The sequence below is a fragment of the Dermacentor andersoni genome, chromosome 10 (assembly GCF_023375885.2).
Source record: "Dermacentor andersoni chromosome 10, qqDerAnde1_hic_scaffold, whole genome shotgun sequence".
Classification (NCBI taxonomy): domain Eukaryota; kingdom Metazoa; phylum Arthropoda; class Arachnida; order Ixodida; family Ixodidae; genus Dermacentor; species Dermacentor andersoni.
The window spans coordinates 99,735,808-99,758,754 of NC_092823.1; the positions used below are offsets into that span (position 1 = coordinate 99,735,808).

The 22,947-nt window shown below is 45.8% G+C and overlaps 1 protein-coding gene across 1 annotated transcript; it reads left to right on the forward strand.

The window, feature by feature from the left end:
• The first annotated feature begins 4,107 nt into the window (after positions 1-4,107).
• On the forward strand, positions 4,108-22,947 carry Cdc23 (cell division cycle protein 23). The gene is made up of 5 exons (XM_050191821.2): positions 4,108-4,538; positions 7,824-8,156; positions 10,993-11,456; positions 17,559-17,745; positions 21,578-22,947. The coding sequence occupies exons 1-5, from the start codon at positions 4,143-4,145 to the stop codon at positions 21,935-21,937; spliced, it is 1,740 nt and encodes a 579-aa protein (XP_050047778.1). The 5' UTR covers positions 4,108-4,142; the 3' UTR covers positions 21,938-22,947.

Genomic DNA, 22,947 nt, shown 5'->3' on the forward strand with positions numbered 1-22,947 from the left:
AGGTCAGTGGGTCGCCTCGCATTGGGCGCTCACGGGAAGACTACAAATGAAGCTGTGCAGGGTGATATGCGCTGGACTAGTTTTGAAGTGAGGGAAGCTCGCAGTAAAATTGAGTATGAAGAACGGCTGAGGAATATGGAAGAAAGTAAATGGGGCTGGGAGAGTGTTCAGGTATCTGTACAGGAAAAACATTTATTCACAGTGGAGGAAAAGAACTAGGAAACCTTACCAGCATGTATGCGGCCTGTAGCGTGGGCAACATAACAACAAAGAAGGTCAGGCGGGAAGTCAGAGAGGTTGAAATAATCTCATGGGTGGCGGCAATGGAAAAGAAACCTGCCATGAGTAACTACTTAAGAGGAAAAAACGAAGTCAGGAAAGAAACCATTTATGATAACTCAAAGGGAAGCTCATTACTTTTAGAAGCGAGATCGGGATGCCTTAGAACACGCACCTATAAAGCGAGATATAAGAAGGAAGAAGAAGCATGTGCTTGCTGCGGTAAAGCTAGGGAAACCATGGAGCATATGTTTTATTGGAATGTGAAGACGTCTACCCAGCGGTCGATTTAGGCACCACTGGCCTCCTTGAAGCACTTGGGTTCAGCTGGAGCAGTGGTAAAGTAAACATGTCCGCAATAGGCATTAGTAAGAGGCGATTGGAGGATTGGTGGAAGAAAAGTAGGAAAACGACAAAAGACGGAGGCGTACAAAAGCACAGTTCGCAATAGGGGATCAGAAAATGTGGGTGTGGTAGTTCATAGTGTTCTTATTTCCTTTTTTATTGTTTAACCTAGGTAGGACATTAGGCAATATAGTAGCAAGAGCTCTGTGGCGCAACCCACCGCCCCCTTCCAAAGGGGACGCTCACAACATCCATCCATCCATCCATCCTGGTGCGCGCCAGAGAGTGGTCACGTGATGTATTTCATAGTGTGCGGGCTTTCTCTCCCCACCTCGGGAGGGGGGAAGGAAAAAAAGGCGATGTGTACCGCGCGGAAAACACCACATTTCGATGTCTCTTACGATTATCTACAATTACTCAATCGACATTTTGACGATAAGATCAACAATGTGAGCTTTAGATAATTACTTTAAATTAACTCATTAGATGTAAATAAGTAAAAAAAATGTGACTGGCGGTTTCCCAAGTTGACTCCGCACATGCGCTTGGTCTTATTCGCTTAAGATGATGTTCTTTTTTTTTAATTTCGGTGGATGAGAGCCGGGACAGCCTAAATATGATGGTTATTCTAGACGTTAGTATATATTTACAATGGGGCCATAGCGCGGGTGGTACGCAGAACAACAAAAGAGGACAAGGGGAAAAGTAGTGATAGAAAATTAAAGCTAGAAATCATTACTTTCACATGATAACTTCAGACTGATACATCGAAAATTATATTTTCGTTAATTTCTCGGAAATGCGTTGATCACAAGAATATAAAATTAAAGCGTAAAGTTCCATGTTTCATTATTTCACACTGAATTTTTTTTTATATTAGCACCGGTACGTCAGTGTGACGTCATTTTGACGTATTTTTTTCGCATATTTGGGCCGTTGTGGGCTCAGCAAAATGTTTTTGAAGCTTGGGGAGTTCAGTCTTTTTAAAATACAATGTGGTCCATACTTGTCGATAAAGATATCACTGGGCACGCGCAGAGGCCTTCAAAATCTATGACGTACGTCAAGCTGGTGCAGAAACTTCAACGCGGCGTTGCCACCCGTGCGTCTTTCGTTTTTTGCATCTCTTCTGGCTTATAAACTCTCCTCTGAGGGTCAGAGGGTGCTTTTATTTTGTAAAACAGAAGGGCATTTTACTAACAGAGCTAAAATTACGTTTTTTTTTACTGTATCTTTAAGAATAGAGTAATAAGAAGAACGTATTCTTTAACATTCAGTCATAGAAAAAGAACGAGGAAATCAAAGCCGCAAAAAAGAAGACGTAAAAAACAGAGGAGCTAATATAGATCGCTTTCATGATTTCACTGACTGCTATAGGGGCAGTCCGTTATTACTGCTTTATTTGCCATTCTAAATATCATCTTCTGCTGCACCCTCGACCGTGTTGCGTGTTTTGAATACGTGAAGCTTTACACCATGTATCGCCAGCATGCCAACTAGCCCATTGGCCTGTCGTTTTAGTCATGGTTTTTCCAGAGGTCTTGCGCTTTGACTTTGACTTAATAATTCTCTGTAAGTGACTTTGACTTTAGCGTGTAGCACCATTTTTCATTCCCGCGATCCCGTCTCATATGAACACAAGCGCAGACAGCACAAACGGTTGCGCACATGGTTAGAATATTCTGCGCACCCCAGTGAATACAGTGACGTCCTACGGTTATCCTGTGGACATCCACTGTCAGGAAATGGATATACTATAGTGATGTGTCGAATACTAAAGCCCCTTAAACTTCGTAAAGTAGCGACACTCTCCTCCTCCGCCTTCACTCCTCCTCGTTTCTCCTCTCTTTCACGCTCTCTCCTTGACCATGGCGCCGCCTACACTGCTCGAGCGTAGCAACGGCGCCAACATGCGCTCCTCGCCACTCCGTAGACGCTTCTCGAGCAAAAATGGCGCTGATGCACAGCGCGAGGGCCCACGTGATGCTATTAGGCCAATAGCGACGCGGCGTCGGCTTCGGCCAGAGCGCGCGAGGAGGAGGCGGCATTCTTCAAAGCGTGGCACTACTTTACGAAGTTTAAGGGGTTTTATCGAATACGTCCTGCGGACGCCCCCTCACACGATTGTTTGGCCGTACTTTCCGTGTCCTGCGGACATCCCTTGCATGTCTGCGAGGGACTTCACGGCGACCTACGCTGGTTACATTTTATAGACACACGCCAGGTCCTTTCGTGCAGTATCTGCTATAATGTCTATTACTTTCGCGCAGCACGCGCTGTGACAGATGTAGCGGGCAGAGCGCCAAACGCATCAAGAACAGACACATTAATTATGTGCACAAGCTATAGTATACCTGTGCACGTACTCATGATTCTTCTGGACCTTCTGCCAAGCACAAGTGGCTTATTAACTAACTGAAGTTTTCAATCTAAATTGCATAAGAAAATTCGCAAAGCACGACGTGAGCCGCAAACACGATAGCCTCGGATATCGTAATTCGAACATGCGAGAAACCATGGATGTGCAAAATTCTGTTACGAGGAAACTAAAGGACAAAGCCTCTTAATTGAAGGATGAATACTGAGGCATATTCCAAAAAATGTCCATGTGCGATATTCTTGGGACATCCGTGGTAGGATATCTGAAACAAGTCTATGCGAGATATCCTTGGTATATATTGTAATAGGATATCCGAAACTGGACGTTCAGCGGATGTCTTTGTCTCCGAAACCGTGCGCGGACATATTTTGATATGACTTGGATGCCCTATGGAAGAAGCGCTTTCACTGGGATAAGACGTGTAGACTGTACTTGGTTTTTTTATTGCCTCGAAACATGGGCTGCATCATTACCTTCACCGCATGTTTTTTTCTTTTTTTTTTCTACGTCTTGCCATAACTTAGGGCGACCTCTCTGCCTTATTAAATCCTTTAGAGATCTCCCCCTCTCTCTGTCTTCCATGTTGCTCCGGATGTATTGTGTCGTTGTGAGCAGGATAAACAAAATTATGCTTCCTGTGTACCTAACGCTTTTGACACATCCGCATTCCGTCAGCGTAACCTACACGCCTGAGACTGATCACGCCTGAGACTGCAGCGTCTCTACTGTTTACAAGCATGCTTCTCTTTACGAAGCCTACTTTTTTTTTTTCAACTAACTTGAAAACATGCGTTACTTCGACACAAAGAGAGCATGTGAAGCGACCCGCATCAAATTTTCGTGGGCAACTGAAGCAAATGCTTGAAAACCCTAGTGAAGTAACATATATTCTTTTCTACCGCTGTGCTGCATGTTAATTCCTCTATTTCTAATTCAAGTACACCGGCGCACTCGGTTATAATTTGAAAGATAACACTTTACTCAGTTGTATGAAGGGCCTTTTTCATTCAATGCGAAGCTTACGCAGAAACCTGCTTGGCACGATGCAACGAAGCTCGCTAGCGATGGCTGCGCCACTGTTTTGTTGCGTCACGTTCTGCACACTACAGCGTTCGAAGCGTTTTGTACGCTCTTTAATATGGCGGAAAGTTTGAGTTTAGACTTTCCTCTAATCAAGCGCGATTTGCTCCGCTCTCGCCACGAGTGCGCGCTGCGTGGACTTCGCCAGAGCGCTAAGTGGGCGTCCGAGCTCGCTTACGCACTGCGGGACATCGAGGCGAGTCCGCCGGACCAGGCGCCGGCGGGGTCAGCTCGCGATGACGACTTGGACGACACGTATTTCCTCGCCAAGAGTTACCTGGACCTCAACGAGTACGACCGGGTGGCGTACTTCACGAAGAATGCCACCGGCACGACGCGGTTTCTCCACTACTACGCGCGGTACCTGTCCGACGAGAAGAAGCGTCTCGACGACACTGTCGAGCCCATCATGGCCACAGACCGTGGGGCGAGCCAAGAGCTGAAGGATTTACAGGTGTGTGTGTGCATGTGTGTGTTTGCGTGTGCGTGCGTACGTGCGCGGCTTGTCAGTTTTTACCGTGGGGCGAGCCAAGAGATGAAAGATCTACAATCCGCTGTGGTGGCGGCTTTGCCGTGGTGCTGCTAAGCCCGAGGGCCCGGGATCAAATCCCAACCGTGCCGGCCGCTTTTCGATGGGGGCGAAATGCGAAAGCGCCCGTGTACTGTCCATTGGCTGCACGTCAAAGAATCCCAGGTGGTCAAAACTAATCTGCAGTTCCTCACTACGGCGTGCCTCATCATCGTACCATGCTTTTGGCACGTAAAACCCAAGAATTTGAAAGATAAGGTGTTTGTGTTTGTGTGTGTGTGTGTGTACGTACGTATACATACACAACCACAGCTTAACGGTTGCATCGCGGATGATCGGCGTTGTCCGGTGCTTTGTAAATATAACCTTCCTTCAGGGTGAATGCAATAGATGTGTCGCGTTAACTTTCAATGATCCGTTTCAATGGTCTGCTGTCGCTGCAGCGTCCAACAGTGGCAGCTTTGTTATGGCTAGCTGGGATGAGAGAGAGAGTGTGTTGGTGTTGCCGCAATTATTTCTTGTGTTCGAGATGTAAGGGTCTGCAAAGCATATTCAAACTTCTGTTTGATTACTTGTTTCTTGTAACATGCTTGTTGTGTCTCACTGTCATCGTACCATGTGGGTGAAGCAGCACACTGAACAGGACAAAGCGCAGTGAACACGAGGAAACACGACTCTCGCCGCCTTGTGTTCTCTCCGCTTTGTCCTGTTCATTGCGCTGCTTCGACCACTCAGTATGATGGTTAGTCACCAACTTGCCCAACCTTTAACAGTACTTTCTCACTGTATTACGTCAGGTCAAAGTCAAGGTGTGTTGTGGTTTATTTAGATAGAAAATCCGTCTAAATAGAAAAAAGAAAGAAGAAAAACTCGAGAGGGCTCGCCATAAGAAAAGCAATACCTACAGGTTTAACAAGGTGTTTGTTTGATTCCGAAAAGGCGCACGACACCAGGCAGCGTCAGTTGGGGTGTGCCGGGCTGCACCCGCTCACTGTGAGGTTCAAGGGTGCACTACACCACAGCAGTACCTTGCCTTGCACCCCGAGCGCTTGAGGAAGGGGGTGCAGGGTGCGCTGCCAAATCTCGGTAAATCGAGGGTCTAGGTGCAGCACGTGCAGAAAAACTTGGTTGCATGAAATAGACGTAAAGCGTACACTTTAAAGGAGTACTGACACGAAAATGTTGTGTCCAGCTTTCACGGCTCTTTTAGGCAGCTGTCGGCTCCATAATTATGATACGAAGGCCTCAGTTCCTTGAGAGCACCACAAATAATTAATGGCATCACTTGTCATACAACCCGTTCAAAATGCACATGAAATGAAGAAAAGGAGGCTGCTCACATAACCGACAGCAGAGGTGGCGGTCACGTGGTGTCGCAAGAAGCCCACGAGTGCTCTAATCAGCCTTACTGTGATGGTTGAAAGCCATACAATGACTATGTTGCCCTAAGATTGCCTCTTACAATTGCCCTCCTGTCCTGTCGAGTACTGAACAGATGTGGCATTTGGCATCACAGCCATAATATTTGTTTGTAGTGCCAGTGCCCTGCGAGTCTGCCACAACAGGTATCAGTGACCTGACTCATTTCCAGTTTTACAAGTTTCACTTTTAGTACCCTAGAGGTGGATGCAGCACAACTTAATGATACACTGGCTTGCCGAGTTGCCGCGGCTTCCAGACGTGGGCTTAGACGAAAGGAATGCATGCAGCTGTCTCATTTCTTTTTTTAATGTGCGACGTCACCCTATCTAGCCTTATTGCTACACATCAACGAATTTGATTGTGTCTTGATGTCGCCATGATGCCAATAACACCTTGCCTGGCATTTTGAGACCTACTTTAGTGTCGAGTTAAAACATCTTATAATTGTTTCCCAGCCTTTGCACTAGCCCAGTGTCTTGTGTTTTTCTTTTTACATTCAGGAAGCTTGCGATAGAGTTTCTACGATGTCAAAAATAATGACAGCACTCCATTAGGCTCAATATTTCTCGTTACCTGTCACAATGGTTTATTGGCTGTGACATTCCGCTGCTGAGTTTGAAGTTGCTGGTTGCATCCCCAGCCACTGCGGCTGTAGTTCTATTGGGCCAGAATGCAAAAAATGCCTGTGTGCGTAGATTTACGTGCGCGTTGAAAAAGGTCGAATACCGTTTGAAGTGCGAGGCTCTGCAACAAGACAAGGATAGATAGGAAGGGAGACAGCACAAGTGTCCCCTTTCTATCTGTCCTCATCTTGCTTTGCTTTCTCACACTTGAGAAGCCATGCAACACCAACCAAATCAATGTCAGGCACTGCTGTACACCAGGTTGTCAAGATCTGGGTCCCTTCAAAATAAGGCGTCTCATAGTACCTGTGTAGCCTTAGTATGTTAAACTCGGCCGATCAATCAGTCAGTCAGTCAGTCAGTCAGAAAAGGTGAAAAGTCAGTCAATCATTTCTGGTTAAAGGAACATTAAAGAAAAGCACTGGATCAGTTAGGCCGATAAACTATTTTCGAAGGACTCTAGTTTAATTGATTGCTACATAATAGGTTGATTATTAAGTGAAAGAATGAAGGTAAAGGTTTCAATTCTGAGCTTTGAAATGACAGTGCCAATATGTTAGCGCAACGTTATGGATGGCAACATATTTTTCCGCATTTCGTCCATCGTGGTTTAGTAAATGTTCTTAAAACTTGCTAAGTTCAGTCCTTCACTCCTTAGAATACAGTGTAGATAACAGGGCCAAGGAAATGGCATCAAAATCCATGACATGCAAGCTGGTGTGGGAATTTTAAGGTGGCATCACCACCTATCTTTTCTGGCTTACCAAGCGTCTTCTCGCGCCAAGAGCAGTAGTTTTGGTATTTTGGAAGGCTTATTTACTAACACAGCTCAATGAATGTTTTTCAATGCAGATTGGTTGAAGCCGAATGTTGGGATATGCGGACCTGTGCCTGTTTATTTATTTATTTATTTATTGACGCTACTTCAAGGACCATGTACACAGGGTGTTACATGAGAAGTGGATAAAAAAACAAGCTTGTTGATGTTGACAAAGAGTGACTCAATAGTGGCATTGAAGCGAGTCTGGCTGACATAAACAATGGCATTCGAGGGCAGATTGTTGCAGTCACCGCCTGTCTTGATAAAGAACGACTAGTCTTGCATGGCCATTTGAGAGTAACTTCGGCTGCTCTGCTTCTTTCTTTTTATTTTCTTTGCCCACAGACTGAGCTGAGGGCCCTCCGACCCAAGCTTGATGGGTTCTGTCTGTACATCTATGGTGTGGTGCTCAAGCGTCTTCAACTGCGGCAGCAGGCCATCGACGTCTTCGTCGAGGCAGTGCAAGCTGAACCCCTGCACTGGGGCGCCTGGCTGGAGCTGTCGTCGCTGGTGGCCGACTGCGACCACCTGCGGAGCCTCGAATTGCCCGACCACTGGATGAAGAAGTTCTTCCTCGGCCACACGTACCTCGAGCTGCAGCTTAGTGAGGAAATGCTCGAGACGTACGAGCAGCTCCAGAAGGGCCCTTTCCTGGAGAGCACCTACCTCATGGCACAGGTCAGTGACAGAGCTGTATGTTGTCGTGCTGCGGTGACGGCGAGGAAGCGAGCACTGCTAATAGTGCGAGTTAGACTGTTATCGGGTGGACTTGGGCACCCAGAAAGACAAGCAATGCTCAGACCACAACGATGTTGGCGAGCATGGTCGTCGAAATCTGGCCTAGTGGCTCGAGAACGTGTTCATTTGGGGTGGTTTGTACATCTTGTCAAGCAGCAGCATTAAACAGCCCGATACAGGACAGCGAGAGAACCATGGGATAGGACAGTAACAAACAAATGCTTTATTTCCACCGGCGGTATGCAAAGCCACGAATAAGAAATACTCACAAAAAGCAAAAAAGGATAAGCATGACAGATATTTTATTTATTTTGTTGATAGAGGGAGGTGTCGCATGCGTCTCCGTGTGTAAAACATTAAAAGGCTTAAAAATCTCGCATGCGCGCAGGTCAAGTCTGTCCGCTATCTATGCATGTGTCACTGTAGTCACTGTACATTCCAAAGTGGTCGCTGGTGCTTGCACACATGTGAGAATGTGCAGCACTATTCAAGTTGTGCGTGCAATGTGATTAGACAGGACCTTCGGCTATGGAATTGGCGACAACAAGAAATTTCGGATACAGCAGGCATACATTGTGCCAAACTATAACTTGATAACAGTGACAATCCAGTGAAAAATTGTCATAGGCAAAAAGCAAAAGAATGTGCGCTTGAGAACGTGCCTATTAGCCGTGAGAAGTTTGAGTGGCACCCTCTCGCCTGTGAAGTCAGCTGGCAGACTCAATCGCCACACTGCGCACGTGCTCACCATGTGAAGGTGGTTTGATGAGCTTCCTTGCTCATGTTTTCAAAATTGTGTGAGTCAGCACATTTGTACTAGTGTGTAGATAATGTTCCAGCACACTGCAATTTGTACACCTTCGATACGTCGAGCCAGAGAAAGCTGCATGTAACAGTGCCTTTGAAACTATCCTCAAGTTCTTACACGAAACTGTGTCGACGATACTAGTGAAGTTAGTAAAGCTTGCATAGCGCATATGTATATGCTACGAATGGAACCTGCAAATACCATCTCGTTCTCTAGAACAATAGATTTTCAGCAGTTATTACTTGACCACAGGTCAGTCAGCAAGAAACAAGAAACAGGCTGCTGTGGTGTTATAGGATTGGACACTGGGAAAACACAACTGGCTAGCAGCTAAACGTGTGTCACGAGGGTTCATTGTTTACTAAAACATCATATAGAATCTCAGTTTTTATTAATTATATGAAAGATTTCTTTAATTAAGCCACTTCCAACCACGAGACCTCTTGTTGGGTTGTGCAATCAATATCAGATGTGAACAGCACCGGTGGCTGCTAAAGTCGCAAGAAAAACGACAAGGTCTGCGCTGAATTTGTGTTAGATTCAGTCGCGTCTTTCTTTCCTCCGCTTGCTTCTATAAAACATCAGTAAACAATAATGAAATATGTACAGTAGCCGACTGATTTTCCGGATCTGGAGGGGACCGAAAAATAGTACAAATAAAAGAACAGTCCGAAAAATTCGTGAGTCGCAAAACCAAACTTTATTCCAGCTAAACTGGACTGAATAGTTGCGGATGGTCCCTTGTTTTAAATTTCTGCTTTTTGTTACGACGTTTGCTTGCATCTGTGCAAGTGTCATGTTCTCGTCATACACACTAGACAACAATATTAGAGCGTTGACGTCTTGCATTCATGGTTGCGGGCGGCCAGAGGTGTTGTCGTCGGAGTCCGAGTCGCTTTTGCGGTGGTCCAGTCACCTGACGCACAATCTCGTCGTCCGTAAGCTCCGTGCACAACTCTGTGTTGTTGATCGCAGCAAACTCGTGAAAGGTAACAGCAGCAGGAAGGTCCATCCCACTGCTGCGCAAGTCGGCAATCAGCTGCTCGCTGGTGTCGATGTCTTCAGCGGTGCCGTTTGCCTCTTTGCCGTTTGTCAGGCCTCGTTCGAGACAAGCCTTGCACACTCACATCCCAGAATTCCCATGTTGGCACAGCGCCTATTATGAAACCCGATTTCCCACTTGGAACATATTAAAAACTCTATTCCTGCTTCTTAGTAGTAAGAGTGCTGTTTACAGGGACAATTAAGGAAAAGTTAGATCACTAGCGTATTCGTCTAGAAGTCTGTCATCATTTTCTGTGTGTCAGTACATCACTTTGTTGTATAGAAAATTGCTGCCGAATCTCCCACTGCTGCTCATCAATTTGAACTACCTGCACCAAGATTGATGAGTTGACGTAATCTCCACGTGACCTCCCTCTATGCCACTTTTATGTCTTTTAGAAACTCTCTGTTTGGCTCCAGATATGAAGTGTGCTGCTTGGCAACTGCAGGTGTTCTGGTTGCGTGAGTCGCTTTGCAGCTCAGTTTTCAGGATATAGGAGACGATCACGTGAGTCTCAGCGGCTGGAACGGGTGAGGGTGGTTGCCATATCAGCATTTATGAACAGGGAAAGCGATGTAGCTCGCGGTGGTGGAACTTAGCAGCTGCTCTCTATGAATCGGCCAGTGCTGATGTTACATGACAGGTACCATAGTCCACAACAGCTAGTGCCATTCCAATATTCCATTTTCTTCATTTTCTCTCTTACAAAAACTCTGTTCTCGATATCAGTAACGAATTAGTTATTACAGAAACCTGATCTTTCAGTCTAGCCCAACTGAATATCTTCCTTTGCTGTCTTCTTAAAAGAATGTCTTGTATTTACTGCAGTTTCTTAGTCCTCTCAATTAAAACGGCCTTGCATTGGCTCCATGTACGTAAGGAAGTTCGAGCATTTGAAGTGGACGATTTCCCGGCCAATGCAGGTTGCCATTGCGTACCACAACATGCGGGTTGTGGACAAGGCCATCGAGGGCTTCCAGCAGCTGCGCAAGGCTGACCCATTCCGGCTGGACAATATGGACATCTACTCCAACCTGCTCTACGTCAAAGAACTGCGTGTTGAGCTCAGCCACCTGGCTCACAGTGTGTGCGCCATTGACAAGTACAGGCCGGAGACCTGCTGCGTCATCGGCAACTTCTACTCGCTGCGGGCCCAGCACGAGAAGGCTGTCCTCTACTTCGGCCGGGCGTTGCGCCTGAACCCAAACTACTTTGCAGCGTGGACGCTAATGGGCCACGAGTACATGGAGATGAAAAACACCAACGCTGCCATCCAGTCGTACCGGCAGGCCATCGAGGTTAACCGCCGGGACTACCGGGCCTGGTACGGGCTGGGTCAGACATATGAGATACTCAGGATGCCCAATTACTGCCTCTACTACTACAGGTCAGTTTGGCGATCTCTTTTGTTCTCTAGGAAAACCTTTTTTTGAGTTTAACTGCTTCTATGATTACTGCATAAGTCGAAATATAGGTCGATACCGAGTATAGGTTGACCACTTGCCTTGATGTAAAAAGATTGCTGGGGAAAAAAAACATTCTGCAACACATTTCGGTCATCTCACTCATTTGTCATCAGTGATGATAAACGCACCTTCGTCTAGTCCAAACTGTCAGGATTCTTCTCCGTCAATGGCACCTATATTCGTTTTTGACATCCAACAGCACATTGTCACTAGTGATGTCCAAAGCATTTGTTATGCGGGACTTGCAGTACTGTCATCGAGCAATGATCGGCATGCACTGATCATGTTAAAAACACATGTGCTGCAGTGATCACTGTAGCTGGCTTGTGGGCGTCCTTTGGTTACTGCTGGCCGTTCATTCATTCTGGTGGTCTCCTGTCGATAGCACCTTGAGGTGTTTAGCACCGTGTTTGCAGACTGTGGTGGCCTACAAGACCTTTGTGTTATGCTGTTGATTTGCCTCGACGGGTAGTCGTTTTTCCTAGCAGTCTATTTCAAAGTGCGAAATGGTGATGCAACTCCACTGGTAAAAAGACAAGCCTTTCCGTTTCACGGAGTGACCACACCTATGAGCAAATTCTTCTTCCTTTGCAATGAATCAAATCTGCCGTTACTAGGAGAACTCGCGCAGTGCTCACAAAGAAATTGCACTATTTCGTTCAATACGAACAGCTTAGCGGCTGCTGAACTAAGTTTACTGTGGGAGTTGACAGTTGCGCTGTTTCCTTTTCTGTTTGCCGAAATCGAACGGTGCAGCGTTGCCATGCTGCTGTTCACTTTGGTGTATTCTAATTGTTTTCAAAGGCGCCGCTAAAGCTGAGTGGGGCCTGCTAATTTTTCACTCCAAGACAGCAGTAAAGCACGTTTGCGCAGAGTTTGCCAGGCTCACGTGTTCGGCACAGCAGCAACAAAAAATGGCAACAGATTCTCCATTATCTCTCTCTTTTTTTTTGTCCCTTAGTGGCCAGATGACAAATGTAATTGTGCCAAAGATTTATATAAGACAAGGGGCATTTTTCCCCAATTTCTTATATTTTTTTTTGAAAAAGAACTATATTTCTATTCCAGTTTTTATAGTAGGTTCCGCAAATGGACCGTGGGAGATCATCAAACTTTCAGTATTCATTAGAATATAAGGCAAGGCTTATTTTCCCAAACTTCCTAGCGTCGCAGTCACCTTATCTTATGTGCAAGGTTCGTGGTGCAATTACTGTTCCAAGGATGCTGAATCGGGCATATTGGAACTTATCCATGGTAGCAGCGCACGGCAAAATTAGTACACAAAAAAGAAGTAGATGAGACAAGCGCAGATCACCACTTTTCCCATTTGTTCTTTTTTTGTGTCCTCATTTTTTCGTGCGCCACTACCATGGATACTGTTCCACCATGGTGGCCGCACCACCATTATTTCGATGATCTAGGTTTTGACAGCCGTGCAAATTGTAACAACTTATTAGGTAACTTTCATGGGTGAGACAGTGTTTGTCTGCCTGTCTAAGCTGTCACCATTGGCAACAACTAGTCACTTGAATGAACAGAGAGAACAAATTGCTACAGGTGCTGCCTTGACAATTTGAGGAGCAGGAAACATGTAATGGCCGCCAGGTTTTAGAACTTCTGCTTTGCGCCATAAAGATCCAATCCATTCGGAGCAGGTTCGTTGATCCCGTCGTTTGATGCACAGACACCCTTTTTGTCGTACTCGTCCCTGCCTATTCATGATGTGGCATGTTGCATATTCTTCGTGGTATTTCCTACTGGTGCCTTGCATTGGTGCTAAGGCTGACATTAGGTATTGCTATCAAAAATTGTAGTTGCTAGTATGATGCGCCGTTTGAAAGGAAAGCGATTGTGGAAGGTCAAACCGTAAGAAACTGTGCGGCAGGTCAAAAATATGGCGTCCCCGAGAACAACGTACATCACTAAAAAAAAAAAGGAGGACTTTCATGCATGCGTGGCAACACAAAGAAGCCTTCTGTGGCCTGCGAAAAGGTGTTTCCAGAAGTGGAGGCAAATTTGACAGAATTTATCAGGGAAAGAAGTCGCCGTTTGATTGCCGTAACAGAAATTGTGCAAATGAAGGCACGGGAAATTGCAACAACCCATGGTGCCACTTAATCTAAGTTTAAGGTGAGCTGAGGTTGGGTGCAGAAATACGTAAAAAGGGCCAGGTTCTCCCTTAGTTGATGGACTTCCGTGATGCAGAAGCTGCTGGTGGACTATAAAAAACAAGCTAATTTTATTTCAGTGGTACATTATTGGCTTGCAAAAGCAGTAAGACTTTCTCCTGGGGTAGGTTGGCATTGCAGATGAAATGCTATTTTTCTTCAATGTGCCATCTGCCCATACAATACACCAGAAAGGGGATTGCCAAGTCAAGATAAGGAACACCAGAAGTTAGGAATTGCAGATGCCTGTAATGCTGGCTTACACCGCTGAAAGGTGCATGTTGCTGCCATATATAGCTATAAGGGAAAAACAGTTACAAAACAGCATTTTTCAAGAAGTGCCCACGTCCGCTGTCAGGACAAGGACTGGGTGATCTGTGAGCCTTGGACTGGGTGAAGACAGTGTGGTGTCACCGACCTGGTCACTACTCAGTTGACGACCGCTTCTTGTTCTGGATTCCTTTCAAGGAGTTCTGACTGAGGGAGTAAAAAAGAAACTCCTAGAAGAAAGAGAGAGAGAGAGAGAGAGAGATAGAGAGAGAATAAACATGTTTATTACATAAATGAAACCTTGGAGAGGCGTTTCTTGAGAAAGAAACTGAGCTGGCAGTGATCTCTGGAGTCATGACGAACCAGCTGCAACCCTTGGATGTTTGCCTCAACAAGCCTTGCAAGGATCATGTCAGATGGCTGTATGACTGGATAGCCTTCAACAAAAAAGCCTCGACACCATGGGGTCATTTGAAGCAAGCGTTACCGTCTATGTTGGCGCAGTGGGTAGCAGATGCCTGGGAGGCTGTGCCTAAAGCAATCGCGGCAGCATCCTTAAAGAAAATGCTGCATTTAAAGCTCTCTTCATAGTACAGAGGACAATGAACTCTGGGAGTGCAAAACCAGCAACGAGGACACTGATGTCTCCAAAGACGATAGTAGTGCACCGCTGTGAATGTTGCCATGCAGGAGAGGGTTTGTGAAGGCCTGTTGCTTCGTTAAAGAGTGAGAAATGCAGTAAACTTATCGATTCAGTTGTTTCGCCTTATATATTGATGTGCATAATTTTTTTTCTTTTCGAGTAAATACAGTCATTGCTTGCCCATGCAGCCATTGTGGGATGTTCGAGGGGGTTCAGGGCTTTGCTGAGAAATGCTTTGGGATCCTGCGAGGTAATACGAGTATTACAGGGATTTCTCCTGCGAAATTTCATTCAAAGAAAAGGTGGTGGTGATAGACAAGATATCAATATTAGTCACTGATACCATAAAGGCTGGTGAAAGTTTCAGTAGTCCTGCTAAAGTTGTTGACTATAAGAGCCTTTCCTGCATGTTATTATGCTATCTTATTGTAGCTTTGCCATGAACCTAATAAAATTCTGATTCTGTAAAAAAAAAAGTACAGTTGACTTCCATAAATTCAGCCTTGATGGAAACGATGCAACTGATCGAATTATCCAGCAGGTCAAGTTAAAAGAAGCAGCAGAGAGAACATGCAAACCCACTGCTGCTTTATTTGGCAGTATTTACCTCATTCTAACGTGTCTCCGAATTTAACATGCACACATTTTTTTTTATGGGTTTCACAATAAGAAATAACCGGCACCCAAATCTAACGCGAACCCAATTTTATAAAAAGACAAATGCATCATGCCTTCCATTCTGGCAATCAGAAAAAGATTAAGCCTGCAAAGTCTACCTCCACAGAAAGGAAATATATTTGCACTTAATTTTCTTTGTCGTCACTCATGGACAGCTCTTTGTGCCCATGGGTCACTTAGTCTTTGCAGTCGAGTGCATTTGATGTTCCACATGTCTTGAAGGACTTGGCAGCCATGACTAAAGGGATGGGGGCCCAGGTGTAGACTAAACACTTTGCCAGTTTGTCATGTGGTGCAGGACTCTGACATGCTGAAAGTTTGTGGCATGACACCATTGGCACTAGGTTAGTGTGCAAAATACCTTCCATTTTGAATGAGCTTTTGTAAGGGAGATGACGCATTGTTACTGCCAACTTATGCGAAAACACAGCGAGAACTTGTCATGTGTCACGTGTCTTGTGATGACACTGGCAATTATGCTGACTCTGGCAATAGGCAGTTGTCAATGTTGCAAATGCGGCTCCGGTTTTGTGCCTGATTGTAGCAAGTGAACAGTTTTTGGATGCATTTCCTCGGAAAAACATGGTGTGGACTAGAGTCAAGTAAATGTAATAATTCATTGTCAGCTTCCGTTTTCACCTTGAAACTTGTTGAAAGCAGGCCGTAGAATCAGTGTTTTCTGTGGTAGATGTCTTCGATGCATTCACTATCTTCTAGCGTCTTCTAGACAGACATTCATTGGCTTCTAGACAGATGCTACAGCTATAGAAACGCAATCGGGGTCACCCCTGTGGTTAGGTGCATGCTTGCTGACCAGCAAAATTGATTCCAGTATCAAAATAATGAAGGTTTGTCTATGGGCCTTGGCTGGGACCTTCAGTCGGGATTGAAATAACTGGAGTAGAATTAATAGAAATCTGCTTTACCAGGATACATGCAGCAATTGTAGAATGACTCAGCTTTTTCTCAGATCATGCGCCCCATTAACTTTTGACATCAATACCATGGATTTGTATACCTGCGAACTCTCCCAGGTTTGTAATGTTTATGAATTTGGGCTCGTTATATGGTCATCATGTCTTACGAAAAATAGATTCCATTCACGAAAATGTTTTATAGGTGTTGAAGGATGGGGCGAGCAAGGTTCAAGGAAAAGGTGGTAGTGTTGCCCGAAAGGTGAAGCATCGATTGTGACAGCAAATTATTAGTCATCTGTACGCAGTAAGGCTAGTCGTTTTATCAGGTGTAAAACTGCTGTAAGCATTTGCTTACTAACTGAATTAACAAACATGCAGTTACGCACTCACAGGCAAATATGAGCACATCTTACTTGATGACCACAAACGCTCGCTGACAGAGTGCTGGCGTGACGAAGAGTGGCAGCAGCGGGAAGCGAACTACCCCTCGTGCTGCTTTTCGCTGCAATGAACACTAGACGTACAAGAACGCAGTGCACATGAAACAGCCAGCTTTCTCAGGTGGGCTAGCCTTCGAACCCACTACAGATTACGTGCAAAACAGGATGCGCGTGGCCACGTTCAGCCGCACCATGCACACCCATGGCTGGAGTAGAAGTAGAAATGTGCGTTACCCTGCCCCCACCCCCTCCCCAGTCACGCACCAAAAAGTCTGCATGCACCCTTCCCGCCTTCCTTCCTTGTGTGCACGAGAAGATGCTGCTGCGCCAGGCCACCATCCTTCTCAGCTCACCTTCGTATGCTTTCCCTCGCACCTACAGCGTATAGAACACGGCCACAATGTTATCGCACTTGGACTTATACAAAACAGCACGGTGATGCTGACAACGGAAATTCGCCTTGAGTGTCCGTATAATTGCTGTCACAATAAAAAAAAATGCACCTCCCTCTTCTGGCAATAAAAGGCGCTGAGCAGAGGACTACTTGCTTTGAGCAAGTTTATTCAGAAAACTTCCTGAAGCAAGCTGAATTGGCAAATAGATTGCTGAAGAAGTCACTGTGATCTGGAAACACTGTGTATTGCTTCTAAGGCTCTGCTGTGTCCGTCTTTTTGCTCCTTATGCGCTGTGTCTAAACATGAATAACCATAAATAATTTGTGTATATATCTTGCAAAAGGCATGTATGTTCAGGGCAAACAAACAAAAATCTCTTTTTCCCTCTTTCGCCCTCCCCTCTTCCACTTGTCGTCTGTGTTTGTACGAATTTTAATGCAGGTTGCAGGTTGGCAGGTATGGAGTTACTGCGATGGCTGGCATTGAACTGTACTATATGTGGCTGCATGCAGGCAAGCGCAGGAGCTGCGACCCAATGACTCGCGCATGATGGTGGCACTGGGCGAGGCCTACGAGAAGTTGGAGAAGCACCATGAGGCCAAGAGGTGCTTCTGGCGCGCCCACTACCTCGGGGACTTTGAGGGGCTCGCCCTGTTCAAGTTGGCTCGCGTCTACGAGCGCCTCAGCGAAACCCAACAGGTGTGCTAAGCTTCTTGCATTTTATTTGCAATGGAATGTTAGCAACACAAGCAATGTGCATGAAAGGAGGGTGTACCGAATGCCTTCCTTGTATGATACTCAGAGGTTGTATCACATTACCTTTATGTCCTGTTTAACGCTTCACTCAATCAAAGCTCCTTACCCGCAGGTTGGCTCACGGCAAGAGTAGTTCCCATATTGAAATCGGTAAACAGGCTAACAGCTTGCAACTACAGACAAATTTTTCTAATAAGCGCAAGCTGTAAATTGCTTGAACAGGTACAGTATTTATGCAATTGTAATGTGCTCTCGATTGTAACGGGCGCCCGTTTGCCATGACCTAAAAGAAGGAAAGTTCTTTACAGTACCACGCACCTCAGTCCTTCATACAGAAGTACAACTTTCTCTGATTTGAAAAAACAAAACAAAAATTTACTGCCAATGCATTAAAGTTGCGATAAATAAGAAAAGTTGCAGTTTTTCCCAAAAGGCAAAGCATCAATTACGATAGCAAATTAGTAGACAGCTATACGACAGGTAAGAATAGTAGTTTTATCGGCCATATAAACCTTTAAAAATTCACTTACTAACTAAATTAACAAGCATGGTTTCACACATGCACAAGCAAACATGAACACATCTCACTCAATGACTGTGGAAACTTTATCAAAACACCGGAGTGAGGAAGTGCGGTAGCAGGAGCGAGCGAATTGACCTTTGTGCAGCCTCTCGCTTCAACGTGAACTAAACAACGAGAACGCAGCGCGGTGCGCCTAGATGCGTAGACTCTGTCTCCATTCACATCACTTTCAAGATAGGGGCTGCGCTGTACGCAGCAGCTGCCAGAGTAGAACGCCTCTCCTGTTTGCGCCAGTTCCGCACGCAAGTTTCGGGAACTCCGAACGCCCCTGATGTGGCCCCATTTCCGTCCGTCTCCACACATGTGATCACTTTCCTTTTAATTGCGGCATCATGAACACTCGGTGTGTCTTCGCAGTTGGCACTCGTACTACGGCACATGGAGGAAGCTACAGCAGCTAGGCTCGAAGTGCGTATGAGGTGGCCATGTTGGAATGCCGATGGCGATATGGTAACGCAGAATCTGACGAATCTGACGCGCACGCAATTTTTGGACTTGTTATAGCGGAAAAAAAGTGCGCGTTAAATTGGAGTAAATACGGTAATAGCTATCTATTACGAAACTATCTGATCTGCTAATTTCTGGTGACCCTGCGGCTCCGCTGTGTGAACGTGCCGGCTAGGCTCGGCTGGCTTGTGCCGGTTTCATGCAATCTCGGATGTCACATCTAGCTGCGTCAGCGCAGCATGGCTTGCTGCACTGAGAGAGACAAGTGAATGCACTGGTTTTTAGCATGCCCCGCACAAGCGTCATCATCGATGTGTGGCACAGCTAGGCATGGCCTCTGAGATTGCGATCTCGGAGGGTGTACCTAGCTTTGCCAGCTAGGTGCTCCAGCGAGAGAGAGATGCGATGAGATAAGGGAGAAGTGCTGCTTCTGTGCAGCACTGTGTTTGAGTGAAGTTTAAAATGCATGGATCTCTATGGAGATTTCAAGGGGAATTGCATTTACTTCATTATGTCTAATTTCGTAGTAACGAGGTTCAAGTATACACAGTTGAACCTCGCAATAACGAAGATCAGCGGGGAATGCGGAAAAATTCGCTTTCGTGAGAATGTCATCGTTGCGAAAAGAAAGAGCACAAATAGCTAATTCATCGCAGAACAAAACTTTACTGTCAAAATTCTGTTAGCCTACTTTGCAAGCTTTGCTCGAGGATATAGAACCGCATTGCCGGCAGTACAAAGTGTGCCACATGCGTCAACCAGCTGTGGCAGCACTTCCATAGTGCAGTGTTCTCGGCCAATTGCTTTTGGAGATGTGATCACTTTTGCGAGATTTTGTGTAACTCTGCATTGGACGCAGAGCAACAGCGCATGCAGTAGCATTTCTTCAGCGCACGCTGTTGCGCATAGGCGCCGATATGTCAGGTGCTGAGTGCAAAAGTGATTGTATCTCATGTACCCGAAGGGAAACGATTGATATAAGGGCCTTTTGGTGCAAATCTATGGCCTGCGCCGAATCCACACACAATGCCTGTTGGGTGACACCAAAACCAACATTCTTGAAGCAAGGGATCCTTATTCCCGGACAATCGTTCAATCATGGCCCAATGCATGACCCTCCATATGCAGTGACTGCTATCTCAAGCGGCATAAAGAATTCTATGTTGGTGGGACGTGGATTTCCTTGTTCTTGCTGTATTTTTCTCACCAAGGCGCACATTACGCAGTGCACTGCCGCGATCGGCGATTTTCTTCGAAACGCGCGTTCAGTTTGCGTTCAGTTTCACCTCACACGATTGGCCTAGGTCTCGTGGAATCGTCAGCCGCGGGGAACACAAACTGAATGCATGTTTAGAACAACGATCTTCGATCTCGCCTGTAGTAGGCGAGATCGTCGTCACATATCGGTAGCAACATGCGTGCTGCTTCAAATGGGCGATCAGTAAACAAGATGGCGGCCATGACATGTTTCCAGCGCATTGACCACTTCTGGCGCTTGGTTGTTTTTGTGAACAGAAATGGCAGCACCCACAAAAGTGTAATGTGGTGGTATTTTACGCAATTTTAGTGCAAAACAATCGCATTTAAGCATATATTGGAGTCTGCTAGCCTTACGTGAGTAGGTAATATGTGGAGTTACGTTCTGGCAGATTTCAGTGACGCGGCATTGCAGTACAGCGACATTTCGTTGTCAAGAGGTATTAAATGCATTGGAGTCTTATGGGCGTTCGCCAGGTATACGTAAATGTTTCGTTGGCACGAGAATTTCGCTGCTGCAGGATTTCGTTATCGCAGGTTTTGGCTATATATCTTTTGTGTTAAGTGAAGGTCTTAGAGCTCTAAAGCCTAGAAAAATTGTAATGAGCCTCAGAGCGCCATACATAATTTAATATTAGTATAGCTTTTCTACAGCCAGTTTTGGCTTCATTTCCCAGAAGGATATGTGGTCACGCAGAAGCAAGACGTTGCAGCGATTTGACACTTGCTCTGCCTTGTTTGGTCATACACTATGCTGCCACATGGGCCCTCATGAGTGGCAGCATACAAGGGTGTGGGCCTTTGTATGCTAGCCTTGTGTTATCCATTGGGTGTTAGCAGTAGCAGTGCGTGTTGAAAAAAGTGGATTCCACACAGCCATGAGCTGAAGGTTGCTGAAATGTCAAGAGTGGCAAAAGGGATGGGAATAGTTTAGCTGGTCATGAAGAGTTTTGAAGCAGTCCTAAAGTTCATTCAAAGGTTTCATTACGTTACAAAAGCTTGTCATGGTATGCCACATTTTTTATGTCTGCTTTGACTTGGTAGTGAGTAGATTCTCACTTAACACAAGCACATTTTTTTCTGCCAAATAAGAATTGGCAATGGAAAGGGTTAAACTCTGTGATGGTGCTATGAGATCTTGCTATGGTGGCCATGGTCACACTCTTTTACACTCTTTCAGGCTCATCCAGTAATATCCTATCATGTGTGCATTTCTTTTTTATTAGCACTCTCCCTACACCAGTTTCCTGTAGGGAATGCTATCTCACACTGATGCGGGCATGCTGCTCATGACCTGAAAATCCCGCAAGTGCAGCTGTAGAAAAGAAAATGCACACCACACTGATGGCAATTGTTGTTTGGGGACAAGATAAGTGCCAGAAGGCGACAGTTTTGTTTGTGTAACTTTTTTTTTCACGTAATTGCACACTTTTCTCAGCATGGCTGCCCTGACTTGACACCTCTCTCTCTCTCTCTCGACTTGCTCAGGCCTGTGCTGCGTTCACCGACTACGTGCGGCAGGTTGACAGCCAGTGCTACCGGGCTGACCGCGAGGACTTGGCGCATGCCTGCCGCTTCCTGGCCAGACACCACTTGACCCAGAAGGATCTCGATGCGGCGTACGAGTTTGCGCACAAGTGTACCGAGTTCCCGGAGACCAAGGAGGAAGCGCGCGGCCTGCTCAAGCAGGTGGCTGACGCCCGGGCACTCCTTGAGCAGGACACGGGAGGTGGGGACATGCAGGTTGAGGAAGAAGACGAAGAGGACGACGACTCTCTCCTTACTGGTCAAGACTTGCTCATCTGTGAGATCGCGGATGTGGAAGACTTCAGGACTCCTAACAAGTGATTGCTGTTGTAGATAGGGCCCGGGAAGGTGGGGCATGCAGGTTGAGGAAGAGCAAGAAGCTAATGATGACTTTCGCCTTGACAAGAGTCGCCCATCAGCAAAATCACAGATGTGGTAGGCTTTAGCAGTCTTAACAAGTGATCGCTGTTGTAACCTATTGAAGCACTTGCTACCCTTTTGCCTAAAGGGTGGTGCAAACAACAGGTGATGCATCAGTGAAACCTCACTGACTGTTGGTATGTTGTGATGATGAGAAGGTTTGGGCTTCTGATTTGTATACTGAAGACAATGGTGATATGAAAGGAAGCTCTTGTCTGGCTAGAGGATTGACGACCTGCTTCGTCATGGGTGGTAATGTCGCAGTTCCCATTCAGGTGAATTACCGCAGTGAATGAATGTGGCTTCTTTCATTGCATGTGTTAATAAGGCTATTGCTGCAGTTGGAGTTGGATTGGCAAATCTTTGCCAGGTGGAAAGCTTCAGAGCATTCCTGAACCCTGACATTGACAGCAGTGAAGTACAGGCTACAGAACAAGGAGGTGACAAGTGCAATGATTAGCCATTGGGCGAACGAAACTCTTGAAACTTGGGTGAGGGTGAGGGACCTGCGACAAGTGGCCGTTGCCATAAATCGCTGTTTCTTTTGCATACCACAGATTCGAAGGACTTGTTAAGCGCAGGGTCAGTTTGCAACGAACTCTTAGCTTCCAATGTGAAATTAGGATATATCCGGAAAGCATATCTGCTGGCATGCACATTTCCTTCAATTGTTATAGCTTCACAAACATCAGCTCGCCCATAAAATCCATGTTTCTGTGTCGCATGGGATGATGAAACACTATGTCACAATGTTCCTGGATGAGGACTGCAGTATTGGAACACATGAAATGAGGAGCAGGAAAATGAAATGGCTAATGATCCAGGCACATTTCTTTGAGGTTACAAACCTAAAAGATAAGTGACAACAAGATATGGATTATCATTAAAAATGACTGTGTCAATATGTCAAA